We start from the raw sequence: 24091 nt of genomic DNA on the forward strand, positions 1-24091 counted from the left end.
AAGTGGGTGTAGCAACAAATGACCCTAATGTATTAATTATTTATTTCTGCCCGGAAGGTTTTATGTCACATTCAGACTTGGGTTCAGGTCTTGTTTTCTTCTGATGCTTCATCAATGCAGATTGAGCCTGCTTAAAACTTTTTCTAAGCAAAAAAGACAAAAGTTGAAAATGGAAGAAAATGAGTAAAAAGGAACTATGCATGGAGAGACAGAGACAAAGACAGAGGAGAACATACAGGAGGATACAGATATGGTGAGAAAAGGAAGGAAAAGTATTTAAATGCAAGAGATGAAGGGGACTAAGGTCAATGCTATCCATCCAAGAGATTATATAGTTAGATGCTAGATATTCATTTCATTTATTAAGTTAAAATTTCCATTTAAATTATGTATGAGAAGTTTAATAAATAGATATTGCATGGTTATAAAAGGAGAATTCACCACACTCAGCATTTCTGTCTTCCTTATTTTCTCCAGTAAAAAGAAGAGTTCTGTACATTAGTAAGTTATTTGAAATTAAATTTATAGTATGAAACTTGTACATTTCAAACTGGTAATTTTCTGTGAAATTTAAGAATCCATTTTTAACTGGCAAATGAGCCACCGTACAACTTGTTTAGCAGATGGCTTAGCCCAAACAGTTTCTTTTAAGTATAGGCTTGATTAATCTGTTTGGTCTGTCTTTTCTGATTTGTCTGGTTAATATTCAGCTCAGCACTATATTAGTTATATCAGAGCTCACAAACAGAATAATAATGAAATAGTAGCATGAGGAGAAATTTCTGGAAATATGATATTTTTAAATATAATTTCATTCTTAAATGATTCCTAGTCTTTAAAATTAACAAAAAGGAGTTAGTATTTCCCACAAGAAATCAGCAATTTCTTTACTACTTTTCAAATTTGTAAATGGACTTGGAAGTCTGAATATAAAAGCATCACTAAAATTTAAAAAAGGATCTTAAGTTATGATCCTTAAGTGCTTGTGCTCACCCAATTCAGCACAAGAATTCTGAAATGAGATTGATGCCCTCGAACCTTGCAATAGGCATTAAAACACTTTGGGGAATTAAGCCTTATTTTATACAAATTAAACTGAGACTGCAAGGGAAGCACAGCTCATAAAAGTTCATGTTAAAGTTTTGCACCATCACATATGTATTCTGGTGCTTCTCATTTGTAGGATGTTAAGTAGCAACTTCATTTCTTTTAAGAGACTGAAAATGAAACAGACATAGTTGAATGAGAGGTTTGTGTAAGTATCTCCTTAGGGTTAAAAGCAACTTTGTACACAAAGAAGCCCCATCATAAAAAAGCATTTCCAAAATCACAGATTTAGAAATAAAAGGGATATTTGCTTTGAACTTCAACAGAGCCTTACATATATGTCTCATACATTTTACCATAGATTATGTAAACTAACTTTGAACAGAAATATCCATACACTCAAAACGAGTTGTTCTTGGGATTGTTCTCTCAGGATTGTTTCATTGTCGGGAGGGGACAGTGAGTGAGAAACCCTGCTTCAGGACTCTTCCTCTCAGTACCTTCTCCATTTCTCAATCTTCAGACACTCAAATGTTTGTGAACAAAAAACAAATAAACATAAAAAAGATAAGACTGCCAGGCACGAAGAGGCAAGTGCACAGCTGTTTCACTCTGCCTGATCCAAATAAGCAAATGAGAATTAAGTAGGAAGTGCAATGGCCCTTCAGTGTAGTGACGGAGAAACAGCCAGGTAAAGGATAAGATGCTTACTATCACAAACCTCATAAAAGAATCTCTCTCCTTCCTTCTTCTGTTCATGGAATTGGAAGCCAAAGATGTTGGACAGAGACATGACACATTACAGACACAACACACAACACATTTTGACATAGCTTTTTCCATGTGAAAAATAAACTACTGATGTATCCAGAACCACAATGTGTATTCATGCCACAATGTGTATTTCATAACAAACATCAATATTAAACTGACATTGTAAAATACAATAAAAATCTATTATTTGTGCTGCTTTACAGATCATTAGCATATATGGATATATGTGTGTATATATGACTATATATATACAAGACAAAAGGCTCTCTCCCTTCTTCCATTCATACTTATCTTTACCTACAACAGAGTACTTTAGTAAAAATTGCCTTGATTGTTAATGGAATTGTAGATTATCATCACTTTATGTTCTTTGATAAACCATATAAAAACTTGATTTAGGAGATATGCTGCTAATGATCTCTAATTTGGCAAATGCAGGAGTAAAAACACACTTACCTCTTTCCCTCCCATAGATTCAAACATTTTTTCCAGCTGGACTCGTAATTGTTGAATATTGTTCATCAAGATACAGGGCTTTAAATAAAGAAAATAGAAAGAGTATCGTGAATATCATATATATATATATATATATAGAATGAGTTTACCTTAAAGGTGGCAGTATATAGCTTTCAGTGCTGTCCTATTATATTTGGCAAATACAAAAACTTCAAAATATGGTTAACAGCAAAGGATGGAAAAGGAAAAAATATAATGATAATTTTTGGAAATGACATTTAATAACGTACTACACAATAAACCATTGGAGACTTGCTACTAGAGTTCTTTTGTCCTCAATATAGTGGCATTTCATGCTTAGAAATTAACTACATTGTTTTCGAATTTTTGTTTTGGGAAAAACAGATTAAATTCTGAATTTCACTGTTTAAAGACCAAGCACCATCTGAAAATTTATATCTAGATGTATAGTTATTGATGGACTAATGAACATTTATTTATTTATTTATTTATCTGGGGATACTGAGAATCCAACTCAGTGCCTCACACATGCTAGGCAACTGAGGTACAACCCCAGCCCTGAAATTTTTAAATCCAAGAAAATTTTTAGGAAAGTAAAAACACTTTAAATGGATTTCCCTTGCTACTGATAAGGTCCACATGCTAATATTCAGGTCCCCTTGTGACCTGACTCTGATCTGTGTTTCCCTTTGCATTTTCCTCTTTGCCTATTTGAATCATATCTAATTGGGTTAGAGATTTCTTTTCTAGATTTGATCTTTTTTATTACTCTTTTGGCATTTGCTTTATATTACTTTTTATTTATGTTGCCTCTCACCAGCTAACCTTAAACACACTGTACTTGCTGAATTGTGTATTTTTAAATTTTTCTTACTTGCAGACAATTGCACAATACTTTATGCATAATATATGCTTCAAAAACATTGATTTTGTTTCCAAAGATTCAGAGATATAACAATAAAAAAGATGTGAAACTTTATGACAGGACTAGATGTGATCTTAGAAGAGTAAAAATTAATTTCTAATTGGAAAATAAAATTTGGAATAGCTACAGAATCATTTAACATTTCCTGCATATCAATTCTAAAGAGCCAGTATATCAGAGGAGGAGACAACAAAGAAAGGAAAATGGATATATCTTTCAAGTTACTGGGAAATGAGCCAATAATGAATCAGAGAGTCAAGCAAAGGACTCACAGGATGTCAGAGAGGTACTAGCTCTAATCAGTTGGAAAGATTTTATTATTGCCTTAACCACATTACTAACCTTTGAAAAATTTTCTACCTGACTTTTTTTTTAAAGTGACCACATCTTAACTTTGATTTATGAAAACAATTTTAAACTTCTATTCTGTTCCCTTGATTCTAGTCACTTAAATACTAATTGTTTTTAGCACAGATAACTGAAATTTATCTCTCATAGATTCCAGTAAGCTGAATTAGAATGTTCCATAAATGATTCTGACCCCAGGCAGGATCAGAACTACTTTATCTAGGCTCACTCCTTTCCATAGCAGGTATGGAAATTTCCAAATTTTCAGGGAATTCAGCATCTTGCCCTGATGTCTACACAATGAGCCAGTATGCTATTTTCTTCCACTAGGAAATAGGGTCATTGTGATAATTCTTATTGCAGAAGGAGAAGATTTGGCATAAATTTGGTAATCCTACCAGAAAGAAATCCAAGGTCGAAGTAAGACTATGGCTTATAATGAGAACCCTTGGCATGGGTGAAGGATTTAATCACTTGCTTTCCATTGGTCTGAGTAAACTGGACTCTCATGTGGTTATTTGATATTACCATTCAAGCCTATCTTTGTTAGCACACATAACAGTATCCTAGTGCCAGCTTATAAATAAAGACTAACCAACAAGCCTTTTGAACATGATCATTTCCAAGCTATTAAAAACAAAATAAAAATGATGGTTGGGCTCACGTGGCATGGATTGCTACTGACCCCATGGATTGCCATCAAGAAAAAAAAATAGGAGTTATCCAGAAGGAGAAAAAAATAAATATGAAATTCTCCTCTTTTAGTAAGCTTTTCCTGGCTTTGATATACCCAAAGTTCACTTTCATTATGTCAGTATATGAAATCAACTCATCAAATAACTAATGAGAAGTAGATCACACAAATCTAACTTAAATGTAATCATGAAATGGCTTTTAGTTTAAACACATCATAGTAAATAAAAAAAAAGAATGTTAACCTAATTTAGGGGTATTGCTTGTTGAGGAGTTTAGTAAGATAAAATAGCCTATTTTTGAAGTCAAATTGTATCCTTTTATTTGTGCATTTTGACTTTCCCTTTAAAAATATAATACATTTCATTTGATCTTAATCTAGAACAGTTAGGAAACTGAAATATGATGAATACAAAAATTAGTTTTGTTTAATCTGGGGCCATTTCAAAATGGGAGAAGTATTTCTGAGTTGAAAATAATTTTTAAAATTATCAAAAATAAAGCAATTATGATTTTGATAATGATGCTTTGATATTTTTGGAATATGGAATAAAAAAGATAAAAGTGTTTTGACCCCTTTGCAATTTAAAGTGTCACAGTGGGACAATACTTATTCTGACATAGACATTTTGTTTAACTGTAGTCTTTAATTTTGACCCCTAACAAATCAAATGTATGATGCTATCTTTAAGATATTTAATGATGTCTAACCTCAAAAATTTCTAGCTCAATTTGCAGATAAACTGCTATATTACCATAAATATACAGAGAAATGTACAATAAATTTCAATGGTGTTAATATGAAAATAAATTTATAATAATAGCTACAGGTATTCATGCAAATATACAAAAGCACTCCATTTGTCTCAAGTGAAAGCATAAATCAAGTAACACATTATATTCTTTATAAAAGTTAAAATAATACTAATAATAACAGAAACATTAGTAGCATAGAGCAAGAGGATTGGAGGAGAGAGGACAGAGGGAAAGAGAAGGTTCTAGAAATGAGATTGATCAAATTATGTAAATGGACAAATATGGCATAAAGAATCCCATTATTATGCATAATTATAATGTACTCATGAAAATGTTAAAATGATTGTGTGTATTTAAGCAATCATGTATAAGACTGGTGAAGATATCAGTAAGTAGGGAAGAAAAACTGAGGAAGATGTTCCTGAGCTAGAATATTTGCAAGAACTTTATTTTTTTCCTTTTTTCTTTTCTTTCTTATTTTACTATATAAAATTATTTTGAAAAGTATGAAATACATAGAAAAATTACATAGAATAATACAATAAATACTAATTCATAATATTTATCTTATGGTTTTTAATATAAAATGTAGTATAGAGTGCTATAACACATCAGGTGAAAGTCTATAGGAGCTTTAAAAGTGAATTTTCCTTTGTGAAAGAAGGGAATTAACTTTAGTATTTCACAACCGCTTTTGGAATCTTCATTTTGCTATCTTAATACGAACAGAATCTTTTTGATATTATAAGGCATTGTTTAAAATTTTAATGTAATACTTTATTTAGATATGCATTATCATCTATCCTTTAATTAGAAGCACATTCTTCCCATAAATAATACTCTATCTTACCTTTAGAATATTCATAGTATCAATTAGAAATCACTACTGAGATATCTGGGAGTTATAATAAAATTTTTGGACAGCATATTAATTTAAGGGAAAGAGGCATCTTCTGGAACCCTCAAGAACCATCAGGACTGACTTAATGAGCTGTCAGTAAGAAGTCAATGGGCTTTCAGCAGACTAGCAGCTTTCTTAGAATTCTCTTTTAAATTTTTCTGATAGCAAGGGCTAATTTTTTGAGGGGAAAAAATTCCTTGTTATTTTCCCCTCAAAAAGAAAAGAAAAGAAAAGAAAAAACTCTTAAAGAATTAACTTAAAAATCCTGTCCTCATTTCTTAACCACTTTTTTTCAATGCTACTTTTTTTTTTTTTGAAAATTCTTACTGTGCTGTCAATATATGTCTCCTAATAATACAAACAGTAAATAAGGAGCCTTTCACCTTTCATCATAAAACAGCACTGATGATATTCCAAATAACCAGTTTATCTTGCTTCTCTTTATACATTTTCTTGAGAAAGTTGGGATAATGGTTTGGATTTTATAAATATTTCCTCAATTATCAAAATAATTTACCACTCCATAAATTAACCATTCTTCTCAATTTACTTGAAATTTGTAAAGATCAAATTATACTTATTTTAGTGTTGGTGTTAAAGTGAAGCTAGTTGATGTCAATACTTTTCTAATTTTAATTTCCTAATTCTCAGATTCCATTGTTCATACAGTATGTGAGTTTTCAATGATATATGCTCATCTTGCTTTTTATCAACATGGAAAAACCCAAGGGAATTAATGCTGAGACACTTTTAACCTTCCTGTGAACCCTGTATTGAAACCAGTTTGAGACTACTAGAGATGTTTTCAAACAATTTCTTGGGATTTCCATTTCTTTTGTCCAGTATGAAAACAGAAATAAATCATTTCTTTTGCTTCCTTAAGACTGGATGAAGTAAATCTCAATAAGAGATACTTGAAAATGAAAACAGTTTTACTTACCACATTTTCCTTATCACAATATGAACTGAAATCACTTGATACAATTGCCGCATACTGGACAAGAACTTTATTGATAGTCTAGAAAGAAAAACACTATGAAATTTATCCAGGCAAGTATGCAGTTTTACATGTACTATGCAGGCTAATGCAAGGTCAAACTTAAGTGTCTTCAGGTGAAAGGGAGCCAGCGACAGTGATTAAATCTACATCCTTATCAAAAGAAGAACTTATTGAAACTATCGTTTATGTGATAATTTGTCATAGTTCTGAGTACATTTGAAAGATTCCACATGAATCCATCCTATTTTAATATAATTTGCTCCATTGCAAAATGCTTTATTTCCTAACTTTACTCAGAAGATACATTGACCATCTGTGGCAGTCTCCACTATGCTCGCATACTTATTATGTCATGATCTCTAATGCTCCCCCTTTCCATTTTTGAATAGATACCTTATGCTCTGTATTATCTTTCATGGCTTCTAGTTACTAACTTCTTATCCCAGCCTATACCTATCATGCCAAAATTATTTATGGTGGTCATTTTATCAACTTTCTCCATTGTTTCTAAATATCTGATTTATGTAAGTGAGGTCAGAGTGTTCCTATACACATTACTTAGTGGTGACTATTTCAGTGATAGTTAATCATACTGAGAGCTACCAAAAACCATTCCTTAAAACCTAAATTTTAGCTTATGTTATATTGTACTATCTCTATATCACAGTACATTTACCACTTTTTACCATTATAATTTGGATGTGAAGCATCCCCAAAGGCTCTTGTGTTGAAAACTTGGTCTCCAATGCAGCAATGTTTTGGGGAAGCAATTTGATCATGAGGGCACTAACCTCATCAGGAGATTAAACCACTGACAGATGAATGGACTACTGAGAGGTAGTGGAAACTGTAGGAGGTAGGACCTGGTTAAGGAAGTAGGTCACTGGGGTTGTGACAGGGAAGGGTATTTCCTGTTAGAGCCTCCTGTTTACTTCCCTTCTTTCTGTCTCTCCATCTCTCTGTCTCTCTTTCTGCTTCTTGGCTGGTCTGAGTTAAGAAGCTTTGCTTTGCCACGCCCTTCCACCATGATGTGCTATCTCACCCTTAGACCTAAAACAATGGAGCCATCTGACCATGAATTGAAATCTCAGAAACCGTAAGCCAAAATAAACTGTACCTCCTTTAAGTTGTTTTTGTCAGGTATTTTGGTCACAGTGACAAAAAGCTGACCAACACACTTACTATGTTATTTATAACTATTTCTGAGCTTAAGGATGCCCTCTGCTTTCATTAATCATGCAAAACAGATAAAAATGAACAAACTATGTTCATCAAATTTTATTGCATTTATGGAAAGATGTATCAATGAGTTTGGATCCTACTGCTTTAACACATAGCTTGAAGCTTCATAAGCCAAATGTGGATGTGATTTTCTTGGAAAAGATAAAGCAAAAATAACAGTAGAAACATGGCATCTCTTTTTATAAGGAAGATATTTATAAATAAAATAAATAATAAATAAACATTTTTATTTCCCTTTTTGAACAATATATAATGTCTAGGGTATTTTTCATTTTTTTGAATTCAAAATCAACTGAGAGATATTCCAAAGTTAAGCTAATGGAAAAATGTTTACTCTATAAACCAAATGAATGTATCAAATGTGACTATGAGTCTGTTTATAGGCTTTTAAAATCACAATGAAAACCTGGAATTGGGGCAATATTTAGACAGAAAATTGATATTTTCTAGAAGTATGTGGTAATGTGACAATATGCATCAATTTAAATAGGAAGTTGGTCTTGAGAAATATAAGAGCTTATCAAGTAACAGACCAACATATTTGGAAAAACAGATGGTTGATCAGATTGAAACATCTTCTAAACACATATCTTCAAATTTTACTTTAGACATAATGTTGAACTACTATGGGCTTTCTTAAACAGTATTCATTCCTTTGTACATATGAACATTACTCTCAAGTTACAGTTTCTTAATGACAGTGTCAACTGTAGGAATCATTTCACCATATTACAAAAACAAACATAAGTCATATTCCTGACTTCAGGAGCTTGTTGCAAGTCAGACATTATAACTTGCTCAGGATAAAGTTTGGAATGCCCAAAAATCCTTTAAAATCCAGTGTTGTTTAGACATCTGCTGGGTGACTTGCTGAAAAGTTAGTGTTTGTTTATTTTTTTAAAAGTTTTTCTGGAGAAGAAAGGAGAATCTAGACCTGATTTATAATCATTCTCAGTGAATTCCACATGTTCTACCACTTTCCTTTACTTCATAGAAAATTCCTAGTCCCTTGAATTTATGCTTGGAAACAAACAATCCTGGGATCTCACTTTCACTAGCCGAAAAATGCCAGTGGTAATAAGCCAGGATAGAATGGAGGTAAAGAAAAGTGCACAGTCTTGTAGAATATAGTTTAAGACCATGTGCCTGCAGAGTTGCAGTTACACTGCTGTAATAGTCCCTAGGTGTTCCTTACTAATATGCAAAGTATACTTGAATGAAAATGTGCAGTGCACATTTTAGAGACAACTTCAATTTCATTTTAATTTTTTCAGTGAAATAAAATCACAACCAGACAGTTGTCTCCTAATACAAATATGTAGGAAATGCCTCTTAATTCCTTGGTTCTCAGAGTGCAGCTCTGGGATCAGCAGCACCATAGTCATCACCTGGAAACAGAAATACATTTTCTCTGGTCCCATCCCAGATCTACAGAGTCAGCAAATTTGGAGTTGAGCCCCTGTAGTCTGGGTCTTAAACAAACTTCCAGGTGATTCTGAGCATGTTAGTTTGAGACTACTGTCCTAACTAATACATGGCAAGGCAGGGTAACTATTCAGAGAGAACTCGATGGAAGGGACCCTTAGTAAGACCTGTCTGTATATGATCCTAGGTCATGATTATTTTTGGTGGACTGCTGGACTATAGAAGTAAGAACAGTGCAGAGAGACCACACACAGCCTCGTGGGTTTGCATCTTGTTCCATAATAAAATACAGTTTATATGAAGAAATAATCATGAGTAGTAGAGGGTTCTTTAATGGATGCAGAAAAAAATTTGCTATTCAAAGAGTTTCAGATTGAAAATGATGAAATTCTAATAGGATGGTAGCAGTGAAGGGAGTGATTCTGCTGCCTTTAAAGGATCACACAGGGTCACTAAAATATTCCCCAGCCTCAATCAGTTCTGATCTGACATGCAACTACTGGTGTAGCTCTGGGTGGGATAGCCATCAATTACTCAGACAAAGGCACTGTGATTTTCGGAACTAATACTACCATACTAGGAGTAGTGGGCTGAGTATCCTGTTAGCACTCCAGTAGTTCCATCTATTGCATTACTCTTATCAGTAAGTTAAGAATTCTGGTTCAAAATGCATCTTTCATTCATATTTTATGCATATAACAATATGCTATTAGATCAATGCAAGGAGGACAGGAAGACTGCCACATCAATTCACCAATAGCAGAAACGTAATTTGGATGCTTTATGTCCTGTCTGTTAACATATCCAAGATGTAATAGGGCACCCCACTTCTTCCACCACAGATGGCCAGGTGTGGCCTTCAGGGTAAAAGTAAATGGTGAGATTCTCCTCTCCAACTCACCAATTGACTTCTGATCGCTTCAGGATAAGGAGAGAATGCAGCTAGGTGGTTTAAAGTATTGGTATCCATATCATTTCTAGGGGGTGCTTTGTTTCAATAATTCAAATATTTGGAGCCTGTGCCATCATTTGAAACATTAGGGAAGATAATAGTACCCGTTTTCCAGGGTTGTTTTGTGAAGTAAGAGGGACACCATATATACAATGATTAGTATTTTACAGACTTAATAAATTATTATTTTTTAAATTAGTATTAGGGTTATAGAAAACCAGGAATAGGAATTTATGTGCTTTGTTCACCATAGTATCTTCACCTGGAAAACAGAAAGATTTATATCCAGGACACTCAGTTAATACGTATTGTTTTTAAGTAATGTTAATGGTATCATTATCTAATTTTGCCTTTTAAAATTAAACTCCCCATACTTGGTCAGGAGCAGCAACATAGTCGTGGGAGTAGCCACCCACTTTGTGACTCAGCACAGCTTCTGAATGTCCCTTCTATGAAATTGGTAGCATCTTGTTTGGTATCTTACTCAGCCTTATGTACTCTTTAGAAGAACAAATCATCCCTGTAAGTCCCATTTTTGAGTGCTAAATCTTCTAAAATGTCTGCAGATATCATTACTATGTCTAATTTCTAGCAAATGGTTTAAATCAGTATAAATCCCAAGAAGAGAATGAATGCACTTTCAGTGTATTTTAATATGATTGGAATCCTAAGAGGGTAGAGTTTTCAAGACTAATAGTCACATCTGATGGAATTAGAAAAAAATAAAGTAAAAACTCCAATAGTCTGCAGTTATAAAATAGCAAATAATATTAATCACGAACTTTCATTTTTTCTGATTTTTTACATAAATACAAATTATAGATAAAAAGGCTCACATTGGTAAAAAAGAATCTGAATGATGTTTAGGTATTCTTTCATTTGTTTAAGAATTTTTCTTTTTAATATATTTTGCATTTTCAGATACTGTGAGAGTTTAAAAAAATACTGACATGATTTAATAAAATCATTCTCACAAAATAGAATTTCTATTTCAATGCAAATCACCAATTCCTTTCTGAGGAAGTGTTTTTCATTATTACATTATTTATCTGTGTTAATGATTAGATATTGTTGAATTCTTATAAATTAAAAATGTTTTACTTAATTGAATTTTTTATTGTGCCCAAAAGCACACATTTTCTCAGTGGCACATACATGGAACTTAAGTCTTTTCTTCTTGCTTCGGTGAATGTTTCCTGAGTGTGACTCTAATGTGATGTGTCTGTACCCTCCCACCCCTTGGTATTTTGCTGGGTCCACTTAGTTATACACCCAGAAGTCTCAACACTGCTGGGTTGGGCTCAGCCTGGCAGTTTTAGAAAGTTCAGAGTTATTCAGGATAGAGTGGGTTGGAGCCTAGGGCCCTGGTCTGGTTAGCATTCCTCCTTTCTCACAGTACTTTCATGTCCCCTGCTGCCAGGCTCCTCTGATGATGAATTGTCAACTGAACTTACTTATCTGATGTGTACAACTACAATGGTATGTTACTAAATATATGCACTCAGAGTTTTGAATTCTCATATAATCCTGCTTCTGCTACAGGTTCTACAGAGTTCCAAGAATAGCGTATACCATACTTTCTCAAACACTATATTCCTAATGACCTTGTTTTGTTCTTTTTTTGGTATTTACCCAACATTCAGCTGTTAGTCAAAAAAAGACATAATGTTTAGAATAATTCCAATGTAGATTTTACTCTGTTTGGGGGGACTGTAATCATCTAATACCAAGATAGTCCTCTCTAGGAATGATCCAAATAAATGGTTTTTAGCTATTATCTTAAAAAGCAGAAGGTTACTTAAGTCTTCCTAATTAACAGGTACAAGGATTTGAGTTTAACATATTTCATGGCAAAAAATATTGTAACAGAGTTTAGGCTGACAGTTTGCTTAAAAATCTTCATGGCTGCTCATTTTCTGCTGGCTATCCTTTTAGCCTGTTCTTTGAGGATCTTTATAATTTGGACCTAATTCTCCCACATTATTTTGTGAACCTTCTGGGCTAGACTTACCCCATGCTTTCTCTTTGTGGGGACTTCTTGGGCTAAACTCCTTTTGTCAAAGATTGATGAAGATCTCCCTTACAGGGTCATCCAAAAAATGTTTGATGTTTTATGACTGAGAATTAAATCTTTGTTGTGTTAAACTACAGAATTTCTGGATTTAATTATTATCTTAACATAAATCTGTCTTATCACAGTTAATAAAGATAGTATCTCCTGCAAGACATCCTTCCTAATTATCTGTGAGAGAATCAGGTTAAACTTTTTAAAAAGATAAGCTTATTTCTAACCTCAAGGACAGGTTCAGACCCAAACCTGCCATTCACAACAGACCTTAACTTTTCAATGATAATGTCAAATGAAGTTATGTAGTTAGTATGTTTGAGGTCAAAAGCAGTAGCATGCTCACTGTACACATCAGTTATGAGCTAAAATGCGTTCCCTCAAAACTCCTTTGTTGAACCCCTCTCTCTCTAATTCCCAGTACCTCAGAATGTGACAGTATTTGGAGAAATAGACTTTTCTTTTCTTTTGGTACCAGGGATTGAACCCAGGGGAACTTAACCATTGAGCCACATTTCTAGTCCTATTTTTATTTTGAGAGACAGGGTCTCACTAAGTTGCTTAGGGCCCCTTTAAATTGCTAAGACTGGTCTCAAGCTTGGGATCTTCCTGCTTCAGCTTTCCAAACTAATGGGATTATAGGCGTGTACCACCACACCCAGCTGGAGAAAGGCGATTTAGGTAAAAATGACACCTCCATGGTGGGCTCTAATCTAATCTGACGGTCATCCTTAATTTGGATACACAGAGACACCAGGGGCACCTTGTACACAGAGGAAAGACCATGTGAGGACATAGTGAAAAGCCAGGGCATCTACAAACTACAGTCCTCAAAAGAAACCAGGCCTGTGGTCACTTTGATCTTGGTCTTCTAGCCTTCAGAACTGGGAGAAAATAAATTAGTTGTTTAAGCTGCTCAGTACGTGGCATTTTGTTATAGCAGCTCTAAGAACTAATACATCTTCAAAATTACAAAATTTAAACTGGGTTTTGCTATTTCCCTACTTTCTAACATGTCAAAAAAAAAAATATATATATATATATATACACACACACATATATTTCAACCTCTCTGATACTCTGATTATAGCATCTGACTTTGTCATAGTTGTTTAGAGTTTTGGTCTTCCTACTGTAAGTTTTCTGGAGGCAGAGATTATGTTTAGTCATTACTACACCCTTAGAGCATCAGTAAGTGTTCAAGTAATTAGTGAGCACTTGCTGAATGAACATCCAAAACCTCAGTCATCATTCAATCCATGGTGCCAGACTTATGCCTAGGTTGGTCAGACACAGGATTGTGTAGATAGTTCCCCTAAATTCCTCTCCTGCTCAAATATCCCCTAATGTTGAGTGTTTCCTAAATCCACCAAAAGATGAAGTCTAAACTTCAGCTATACAACAGAGCTCTTCAAGATCAGGGTCTATCTTCATTCTCCAAAACTTTCCTTCTGCTTCTTCCAAAAAAGAACTTTTTCCCTTTGCCCTTGCCCTCACGTTCAGCTTTACCTCTTGTTTTGTTCCTATTATACTTCTGGTTTAGAATACTTTTCTAACCTTTAAGGCTTTCATGAGCCCCACTTTTACCATGAAGCCTCTATTTCAGCTGTTGGCAAATTTCCTTCCACTCAATTACTGTAGATCCCACCATGCTTAAAGCTAAATTGTGTCCCTTTTCATATCATCTTCCAATTATTTTATGGTCTATAATTTTTTTGCGGGGGGATAAGATTTGATAGAAGTTGCTTCTTTTATATATATTATATATATTATATATATAATCTTTGAAAATCTTGGCCAACTTACAAGCACATAGTAAGCTGCCTTACATTTTAAGAGGCAAAAAAAGGCCTTAGGAGAAATTTGGTTGACCAAAATCAATCTGTCACATAAGAAAACTAAATTCATAAAAATCAATTGAATTTTTCAGATTCACATGACACTTATTGTCTGATTTATAATCAGAACTCAGTTTTTATGACTCCAAGTCCACCATACATTTCACTATACAACAGGATCTGCTAAAATATATGTGCCCATTTATACATAAAATGCCAAGGCTTACTTTCAGCTAGAAAGCACTATATTTGAAACAAATAATTTGGCCATCCATGATAATCTCTTCATTTATAAATGACTAAGTCATCCATGTGAATAATAAACAGGATTTTAAGATGATAAATCGGTACTAAAGAATCAGGAAGTGTATGAGTTCAGATGAAAAATGTGGAAACAGCTGAATCTGTTAGTAGACAATTACAAATTGAACTGAGGCAGAGGTGTCAAACAAGACTAATACTATGAAACTGCCACATTTTTCAGGTTGCCATGACCCCAGGAAAAATTCATTCCATTCAACCTACCTTTGCAAATCTTCTCATTAAGTGAGATAATGCTTCAGGATTAGGGCATTCCAGTTTCTTAATGATCTCGAAGCTCTGATTAAGCTGAGCAAAGACGTCAACCACAGAGCAAGAGAAAAGTGCGTGATCAGATGTCTGCTGGAACTGAAGAGGGAGGAGGTGAAGTCGTCAGTAAGCACAGTGGGGAGTTACATCACACAAACAACTGAAACTCCCAAACCATGCATCAACATTTTCCAGGAATAAAATGCTTACTCAATTTCAAATAGTTCAACTAATTTTCTGGCAAGTACACCAGTACTAATATCATGGGATAGGTTACTGTTAATTGGTTTTTCCATTGCCGAATTGAGAATCTGGTTCTTTCAAATATTTCTCTCTTCAGGGTCATTAGAAGAGTTTTGAGAACTGGTTGTGGCTCAGGACTTTTGAGAGTTGTTGCAGAGGAATGGGAGAACGTGTTCCTAATCTACAAATCCTGAAAAGGTTCCAGGATGACAAGGACGTTTAGTACAAGCCTGGGAAACTTGTAGCCAGACCTGTTTAAGAAGTAAAGAAGAATCTTGGGGGAAAAAGGGTGATTGATTTTTTTCATCTGTTTTTAATTTAAGCCATTTCCTAGAGTTCAGACCAACCCTTTGAAATTGTTTTAAAATTATTTTATTCATTGGGGTATTAAAAGGAAACTCAACTAATAATAATAAGCCTAACAATTCCCGTCAGCTTAAAGGTGAGCAATGTGATGGAATTACAGCAAAGTAAAGTAATTTAAAGTTACATTACACCAAATGTATAGTAATTTAAACTTACTCCATCTTTTTTATCTCTTCCCAGTGCTCCATGAAGGAATTCCATTGACACATCTTCATTTTCATCCAGCCACTGCATAACAAAAGGTTCAAACCACCTAAAAAATATTAATGATGTTACATACCACACAGGGCACCATTTGTATATGATTAACAGGAATGCCACTCTTTTCTGGTATAACAATAATTCAGGATCAAAAACCTCCCTCATTCTCCTTTTCCAATTTTGCTCCCTCAGATGTCTCTACCTTTACTTCATCAAATTCATCCCTCTCTTCTATCTTCAACTTCTGTCTCTTTCATTGTTCTTCCCATGCTGCCTCAAATATGCTGAGTTTTTCAAAACCTACCCTGCAATTTCCTATAATTCAAACTCCTGTAGTGTCCACTTGTGTGGTGCATCTATCTATACTTACCCAAAAGTCTCCTGTAGTATGTAATATTCTGACTTCTTAGGTATGATCTAGAATCCGTCTGCAATTGGTTTTTGTGAATGGTTTGTTTCCAAGTTCTTTTTCCATATGCATGCCCTGTTGATCTAGTACCATTGAACACTCTCCATTCTACCACAATGAATGAATGTCTTTGATGGAAGTCAGGTGATGGCACATGTCTCAGATCTGGCTTGTTCACTGGTTCTTTCATAGTTTGATAACACTACACTTAGTTTTACTATATCTTTTTAAAGAGCCTTGATAACCAAAGAGTAGTTTTCCAGCTTTTCAAACTTCCTCTTTCAGATGTCTGAGAATTCTTAGTCCTTTGCTTTTTCCATGCATTTTTGAATGAACATAACAATTTGCACTGTAGAATTTTTATAGGATTGCACTGAATCTGTTTGTCAATGTGGGAGAACTACCATCTTTATAATAATTGAACTATTTATTTTATATTAACTATTATATTTTAATATAACTGTATATTTTATTCAGTTAGTCTTAAATTTCTCTCAGTAACATTTTATAGTTGCTTGAAAAAAAGTGTTTGCATACCTTTCCTCACATTTATTTCTGGTGATTTCAATGATATTTGAGTGGTATGCTTTACATATAATTTTCTAATTGTGACCACAATACAGAAATTTTACCAAGTTAGACTTACTACATTTACTACATCTAATAATTTTCTTATGCTTTCTTTTGAATTTTCTAGATCTACAACTATCTCATATACAAATAAAATAGCATCATTATTTGTTGTTTACAGTCATAATTTTCTTTTCCTTTATTTGTTGCTAGGGATTGAATCCAGGGCTTCCTACAAACTAGGCAAGCACTCTCCCACTGAGCTATATCCCCAGCCCCACAATCATACTTTTCCATTCCTTTCTTGTCTTATTGTATTGCCTATTATTTCTACTACAATGTTAAATAAGCTAATATTATCAGATATGTCTCTCTCTTTTCTTAGAAGTACTGGGGATTGAGCCTACAGCGCCTCATGCATGCTAGGAAAACACTACCACTGATCTATACCTGTAGCCTTTTAAATTTTATTTCAAGACAAAGTCTTGCTAAGTTGCTGGGGCTGGTCTGCAATTTGTGATCTGCAATAGTTGATTGAGATTATAGGCATGTGCCACCATGCCTGACCACATATCTCTCATTCTTGATCTTAAGGGGAAGCTTTCAAAATTTTAATCAATAAACATCAGGTGTGTTTTCTTGCAGCTATTATTTTGAGGCAGGGGACTTTTATCAGATTAAGATGGTTTCCTTCCATTCCTAACTTCCTAAAATATTTTTATAACCAATACATTTTTATTTTATCAGATTATTTTTCTGGGTCTACTGTAATGAATGATTACAGAGATTTTTTTCCTTTACTCTTTAAAACAGGGTGAATTACACTGATTTCTCAATGTTTAACTAATCTCATATCCCAGGAATAAATTTTCTGTAATGGTGTTATATTAACCCTTTATAAATTATTAGATTCTATTGGCTCATATCTCATTAAAGTTATTTTTAAAACTACATTCATGAGATAAATTGTCCTGTTATTATCCACATTATTTGTGTTCTCAATACTTTTTAATAGTAAGAATATGCTGTTTTCAAAAAAGAAAAATGATTTGAGTTTTCCTGTGTTCTCCAGAAGTTTGTAATACAGGTGATATTTCTTCCTTAAACATTAGTACAAATGGCATTTGGAGCTACCTCGACCTGAGATTTTATTTGTGACATTATTTGGTTAAGTATTCAATTTTTAAAATAGTTACAGTCTTATTCAGATATTACATTTTTCTCATGTCAGTTTAACAAGTTTTATTGTAAAAGAAATTTGTACATTTTGTATAAATTTCTAAGTGTACTAGAAAAAATATTTTCTATTTTTCTTGTTTTAGGACCTTTATTGTGCCCTTTTCCAATATTGGTGATTTGTGACATTGTCTCTCTTTCCCATTGTCCTTGCTAAGACTTTTTCAATTTTATTAGTCTTTAAAAACCAGCTTTTGGCTAAACTAATTTCTCCTATTTTTTCATATCATTTTTATATCAGGTCATATTGATTATTTACTTTCTTTCATTTAATTTTGTTTTCAAAATTTCTTTCAATAGTAAACCTATGTTATTGATTTTATTGTATAGTTTGTCTTTGTGGGTTATTAAATTTTATATAGGTGTATGTGTGTGTGTGCAAAAATGTCTACAAATATTGTGAAATCTCTGGATAATTAGGTATAGATACATTGATATTAGTGTATTAGCGTATAGCTATATAGATGACATCTCCAAGTAAGCTCTTCTTTTTTTTTTTTTTAAGTACTAGGGATTGAACCTGGGGTGCTTTACCATTGAGCCACACAGCCCCAGTCCTTTTTAATTTTTATTTTGAGACAGGTACTGGCTAAGTTGCTTAGGGTCTCACTATTTTGCTGAGGCTAGCTTTGAACTTGCAATCCTCCTATCTCAGCCTCCTGAGTCTCTGGGATTACAGGTATGCACCACTTTTCCTGGCAACTTATCGTTTAGACTTTATTCATGATTTTATTGGTCTGAATCTTCACTCCATTGCTGAAGAAACATAATATCCAAATAGAAGGGTAAATCTGTTGATGTTTTTCCTTTTACGTCTGGCAATTTTTGCTTAATGTATTTTGCTAATGTTATATGATTCATTAAAATTTAGAATTGACATATCTTTTGTTGAACTGCCCCTTTGATTATCATGAAATATTTTTCTCAATGTATTTTTTTAATCATCCCCCTCCCCCAGGGGACTTTACCACTGAGCTACATTGCCACTTTTTTTTTTTTTTTTCCTTTTTTGAGATAGGGTCTCACCAAATTGCAGAGAATTGCTGAGGCTGGCCTTGTGATTCTCCTGCCTCAGCCTACTGAATCACTGGGATCACAGGCATGTGCCACCGCATCAGCTCTTAAAATATTTTTATTTTAAAGTACATTTTGTTCAATATTAGTACAGCTTAGTACGAACTTAGTATGAACTTTCTTTCAATTATTGTTTCTAACTTTTTCTTAACTCATGGAGCCTGGTACCTTTTAAGGTTTTTATCATGTTTTTCAGTTTTAAGCAGTTTTAGGCAGTTTTCTTTGCATTCATTCTGTTTAGGATTTATAGAACTTCTTGAATTGTGGCTTCATGTTTTTCATCAATTTCACAAAATTCACACCTAGTATTTTTTTAAACATTGCACTAGTACAGTCCTGATTTGCTTAATGAGGAGGACATGTTTCAAGAAGTGATCAGGCAGTTTCTTCATTGTACAAGGATCCTAATGTAGTCCACTACAAACCTAGGTTGCATGACATACCACTATGCATACAGTCCATCAATGACCAAAACAATTTTTTGTGGTGCATGATTGTCTCATGTCTTCTCTGTTCTTTTTTAGGACTTAATTGTTTGCATATTAGCCCTTTATACTTTGTACCAGATAACCCTTTTTTTTTCTATACTTTGAACTTCTTGTTTTTCTCTGTCTTTACATAGATATTTCCTTCAAACTTAGCTTCTAGTTATTTTGTCCTTTTCTGCTGTTTAAAATCTGCCATTAAGAGCATCTATTATATTCCTAATTTCATTTTATTTCAGTTCTACAATTTCCATTTTATTTTTCCTATAAGTTCAATTTTTTCTATTGAAATTTCTAACATTTTAAGAAGTATACATTAAAGATTGGAATCTGTGGTAAGTCTCATTATTAGCTGTATTTTCTCTTAGATTCTAGCCATTCAGATCCTGCTGCCTTTAATTTTTTGTTGAATATTATATGTTGCTATGAAAAACTGTGGATCTTTTCTTGATCATTTCCTCCAGAGAAGGTTTAATTTTTTCCTTTTAGACAGAATTCAGGGACAATATCTTGATCTAGACAGGTTGGGTTTAGTGGTCTATTTCCAGTTTGCCCTTATTTCTAGGACAAAGCCCACCAGGGATTTCACCTGGAGGCCCTGAGTGTTTAAAATATTCCTTCTTTTCTAATAAGGCTTGACCTGTAACTTTTGTCCCCATAGTGCTGTGAGACAGTCAAAATCTTCTTTTAGTTTTCAATCTCTCTCTTTCTACTTGATTTTTTTCTGCTTCAATCTCTACACATAGGCAGCTTAGGGATCAGAAAATGCCTCAAGGGGAAACTACATGTACAATCCTATGTTCCTGTGTCTGTAGTTATCATTTCTTTCACATCTTAACCCCATGAGTCCAAGCAGCCTTCACAACCCTGTACAGCATTATTTATTTTTGCAGCCCAAGGAGATTGCTCCAAATTCTGTTTTGGCCCAGAGATCCTTATTGCAAATTGGGAAAGGTATGTGGGTGGGGAGCTCAGGGGAGAAGCTGCACCGTGTACTTGCCTGCTCGGTGCACTTCTGTTTTCTCAGGGACCCTAACATTTCCATCCTGGGCTGCTTTGTGATGCTTTTTAAATTTTATTCAGCTTTGATAGTTGTTCTTCAGTGAGAATTATTAGTTAGCCTTTAGTTTAGTGTAGCGTCTAGGCAGAGCCAGAAGCAAATAGTTGGCAAATAGCTCTTTTGTTTAACTTCCCTATTCCCAGTGATACCATCAACTGTTCATGTGCACATACTTCAAGTTTAAGTCCTCATTGTTTTATCCTCATATGTATTTAGTTGACAAATTCTAGAAATTCTATTTTTAAAATTTCTAAGCCACGACTTCACTCTTCACATTCTCACTTTGATCACTCTATATTATTAATATAATCTTTTAAAATATAATGTATATGGTTTTATTTTGTTTCATATTTTTTGTTTTATGAAATTGTATGTATTTACTATGTGCAGATGTTTTGAAATATGTGTGCATCGTGGAATGGTTAAAACAAGCTGGTTAACGTGTGTTACCTCACACACTTAAGACTTTATATGTTGAGAACACATAAAATTGATTCTTAGCAATTTTTTTTTAAGAATACAATATGCTGTTATTAACTGTAGTTGCTATGTGGTACAATAGATCTTTTAAACTCATTACTCTTATTTAGCTGAAGTTTTGTGTCCTTTGACAAACATCTTCCCACTTCCCCTTCATGATTTTAGCTTTTAACCTCTCTTACTGTCCTTCTTCACCTTATCCATGTCTGTTACAGTCACATTGGAGGCTGTTAATATGTCATCATTACATTGCTCGTTACCTTCTAAATCTCTTTTCTGGCCCCATTCTGCCCCCTCATTCTGTCTCTTCCAATTCCCACAATGTTTAATGAATGCAGTACAAACTTCCCAGAATCTGTTTACAATGATCTTGTTCAAAATTACTTTTCCTATATTACTTTCTACTGCTTTCATGAAATACCCTTTCTCACTAGAATAACACTATTTCCTATGAATCATAGCTCACATATTCCAAAATATATGACTATACTCACAACTTTCATTTACATCTTAATGTTTTTCTCCCCTTTCTTGCTATAACCTGACCAATTTTTCAAAGTCTACATCAAATGCTAACCCATTCACAAATATCATGCAACGTTCCCAAACAGGGGTAAAGTCTCTCTTCTTTGAGACCCTATGATATTTTTGTGCTTCTTATATTAATACTTATTTCATTTGCCTTGCTTTATCATGATTTTTCTACTTCCATCTCCTGAGTATCAGTTCCCTAGAGAGCGAATTCTTCCTCTTTTGCATTATTGCCCTGTAGCACTTGGCACGGTGCCTGGTGCAAGGAAGAACCTTTTAATGGAATGAAATAGAGTTCTAAGGCATATCAAAATTTGCTGGCTAACTAATGATTTCCATTTTAGAAATGTGAATTTCTAAGATAGTTATAGGCTCAAGTTAAAGAGAAAAATCTGACGATATAGATTAATACATAAACACCCTTATTTAAAAATCTTGCATTCTAACACTTTCTTAGGAAGTAATTTCATCATATAAACAACTTCCTATGGTGTATTTCTCTTTCTCTGAGTTGAATATCCAAATAAGTGATACTTGAAAAATGCAATACAATTCAATTAAATATGGCTCAAAGCCATGCAAAACTGTCTGCTTTCAAATGAAGACTGTGAAGAGATTTTAGTGCTACACAATTCAGCTGTAATTTTACAGAACTGTGAATTGAGAACAAACTTGGGGGGGGTTGAAAATCAGTACTTACAAGGAGTATTCAGGAACAGCATCCTTGAAGGCAGGAAGTTCACGCACATATTCATTATAAAACCATTTCACTTTGAAATGCAAATTCATATAATCAGTGCTCTTGCATAATCGCTGCTTCTCATGTTCTATAACAGATAACATCAAACAATTAATAAAGTTTGGTTTGCCAACAATGCTGCTGTATGCCAATGTACCTTTAGTGGTAGATTGGTGGTATTTACAAGAAGACAAGAATGTATTAGGAGGAATGGCAAAGTGAATTGCTAAAGGCAGACCTGACATTTTATAAAATGCAAAAAAATGGTATCTCAAGCAATAATGTGAAATAACTTGAATGTTCTGATGTGTCTTACTAAAAAAAAGTGAGAATTTTGGTAGGCTTAAAGAATAATATAGCATACTTAAGATTTTTCTATCTGCAAATGTTCATATTTTAAACATCTAAGCGTGGATAAAACATAATTCACACTGGGCATCATATTCACTGATTAATACATGACATGTAAATGTGTAGGTAACATTTCTGGTCTAGTTATTTAATACTTTAAAAATTAAGAAAGTTTAAAAGAAAAGATATCTCATTTCTAAGTCATCTGATTTTTTTTTCTTTACCTTTTAGTTCAGCTAAAATTATTTTGCATCCTATAGTTTTTTTTTGATATTTTGTTAGAAGAGTTTTCTAATATGTGACATTTTTTCCCATCTTGTTTGAAAAGTATAACTTAAAACTTTTTATAACCTGGACTTACAAAACTAGGGAGGACATACATGTAATAATGCTACCAAACATGTTGATTTCCACTCTCCACCACATCTTAATATCTTGGCCAATTCTGGCTAAATTATAAACACAAACTCAAAATATCCCTAGCTATATTCAGGTTGACAGTATGTTCTGAGAAGTTCTAGTTGAGATCTCTGAGTCTCCACTATGCTTGAGGCTTTGATTCATAGTAAAAACATTCCACACCACATTCTGGGCCAAATTCTGAAAATACTAATTGGAAGCAATTAAATCGTTATGAAGAAATTTAGCTTATCCCTGTTTTCTAAAACCTGTCTACAGAGGGACTTATATCCCAATGGTATATAAAAGAAAGATTACAAACCCAAATCAAACATTTTACAATTATCTCAACAATGATTAATTCTAGATAACATGTAGGAGGAAAGAGAAGCACAGATGTATGCATTCACATAGAAACAAAAATAATAAACTAGTACTTCTAGGCTAACCACCAAGCAAAATTATGAACAAGATGCTTTGCTTCAGCTATCTCCAAATTCATTTCATTCTTTTTCACTTTTTGATGTTGGTTTTCTCCTAGCCTGTCCTGTCAGATAAGTAGTTTACCTTCATTCCTTAAGAGGAAAAATTTGTATATAGGAACTTAACACAATACTACCCTGAAACACAACATGGTGAGGCCCCTGCCCTGAACCCACGCACTTAGAGGTCTCAACATATCACAAATTAAGTGGCTCATGGGCTCCTCAACCTGCATTTATGATTAACACCTTCTGAACCCCAGAAAAAACATTCTGGACTATCTTTTGCCCTAAGTTCTAAAAACAAAAGGTGACTGTGTCCAAATGCTATCAACCTTGGCAAGTTGTTTCACTGCTAACCAGTGGAAACACTGCTTTGGAGGGTGGGGAGACACTTGTACTGGGGAAGTACATGGATAAGGGATAGGGCAAACTAACAAGCCAAGTTCTAC

At 33.7% G+C, this 24091-nt stretch overlaps 1 protein-coding gene across 1 annotated transcript in view; it reads right to left on the reverse strand.

Annotated features, from left to right (window-relative positions):
* Window positions 1–24091, reverse strand: part of Unc13c (unc-13 homolog C) — a 613741-nt gene that overhangs the window by 115174 nt on the left and 474476 nt on the right. Inside the window, 5 exon segments of the mRNA XM_047537684.1 lie at window positions 2278–2355; window positions 6862–6939; window positions 14969–15112; window positions 15779–15875; window positions 22369–22495. Of these exon segments, the coding sequence (XP_047393640.1) occupies window positions 2278–2355; window positions 6862–6939; window positions 14969–15112; window positions 15779–15875; window positions 22369–22495 (524 nt within the window).

Source organism: Sciurus carolinensis, chromosome 2 (assembly GCF_902686445.1).
Source record: "Sciurus carolinensis chromosome 2, mSciCar1.2, whole genome shotgun sequence".
NCBI classification, from domain to species: domain Eukaryota; kingdom Metazoa; phylum Chordata; class Mammalia; order Rodentia; family Sciuridae; genus Sciurus; species Sciurus carolinensis.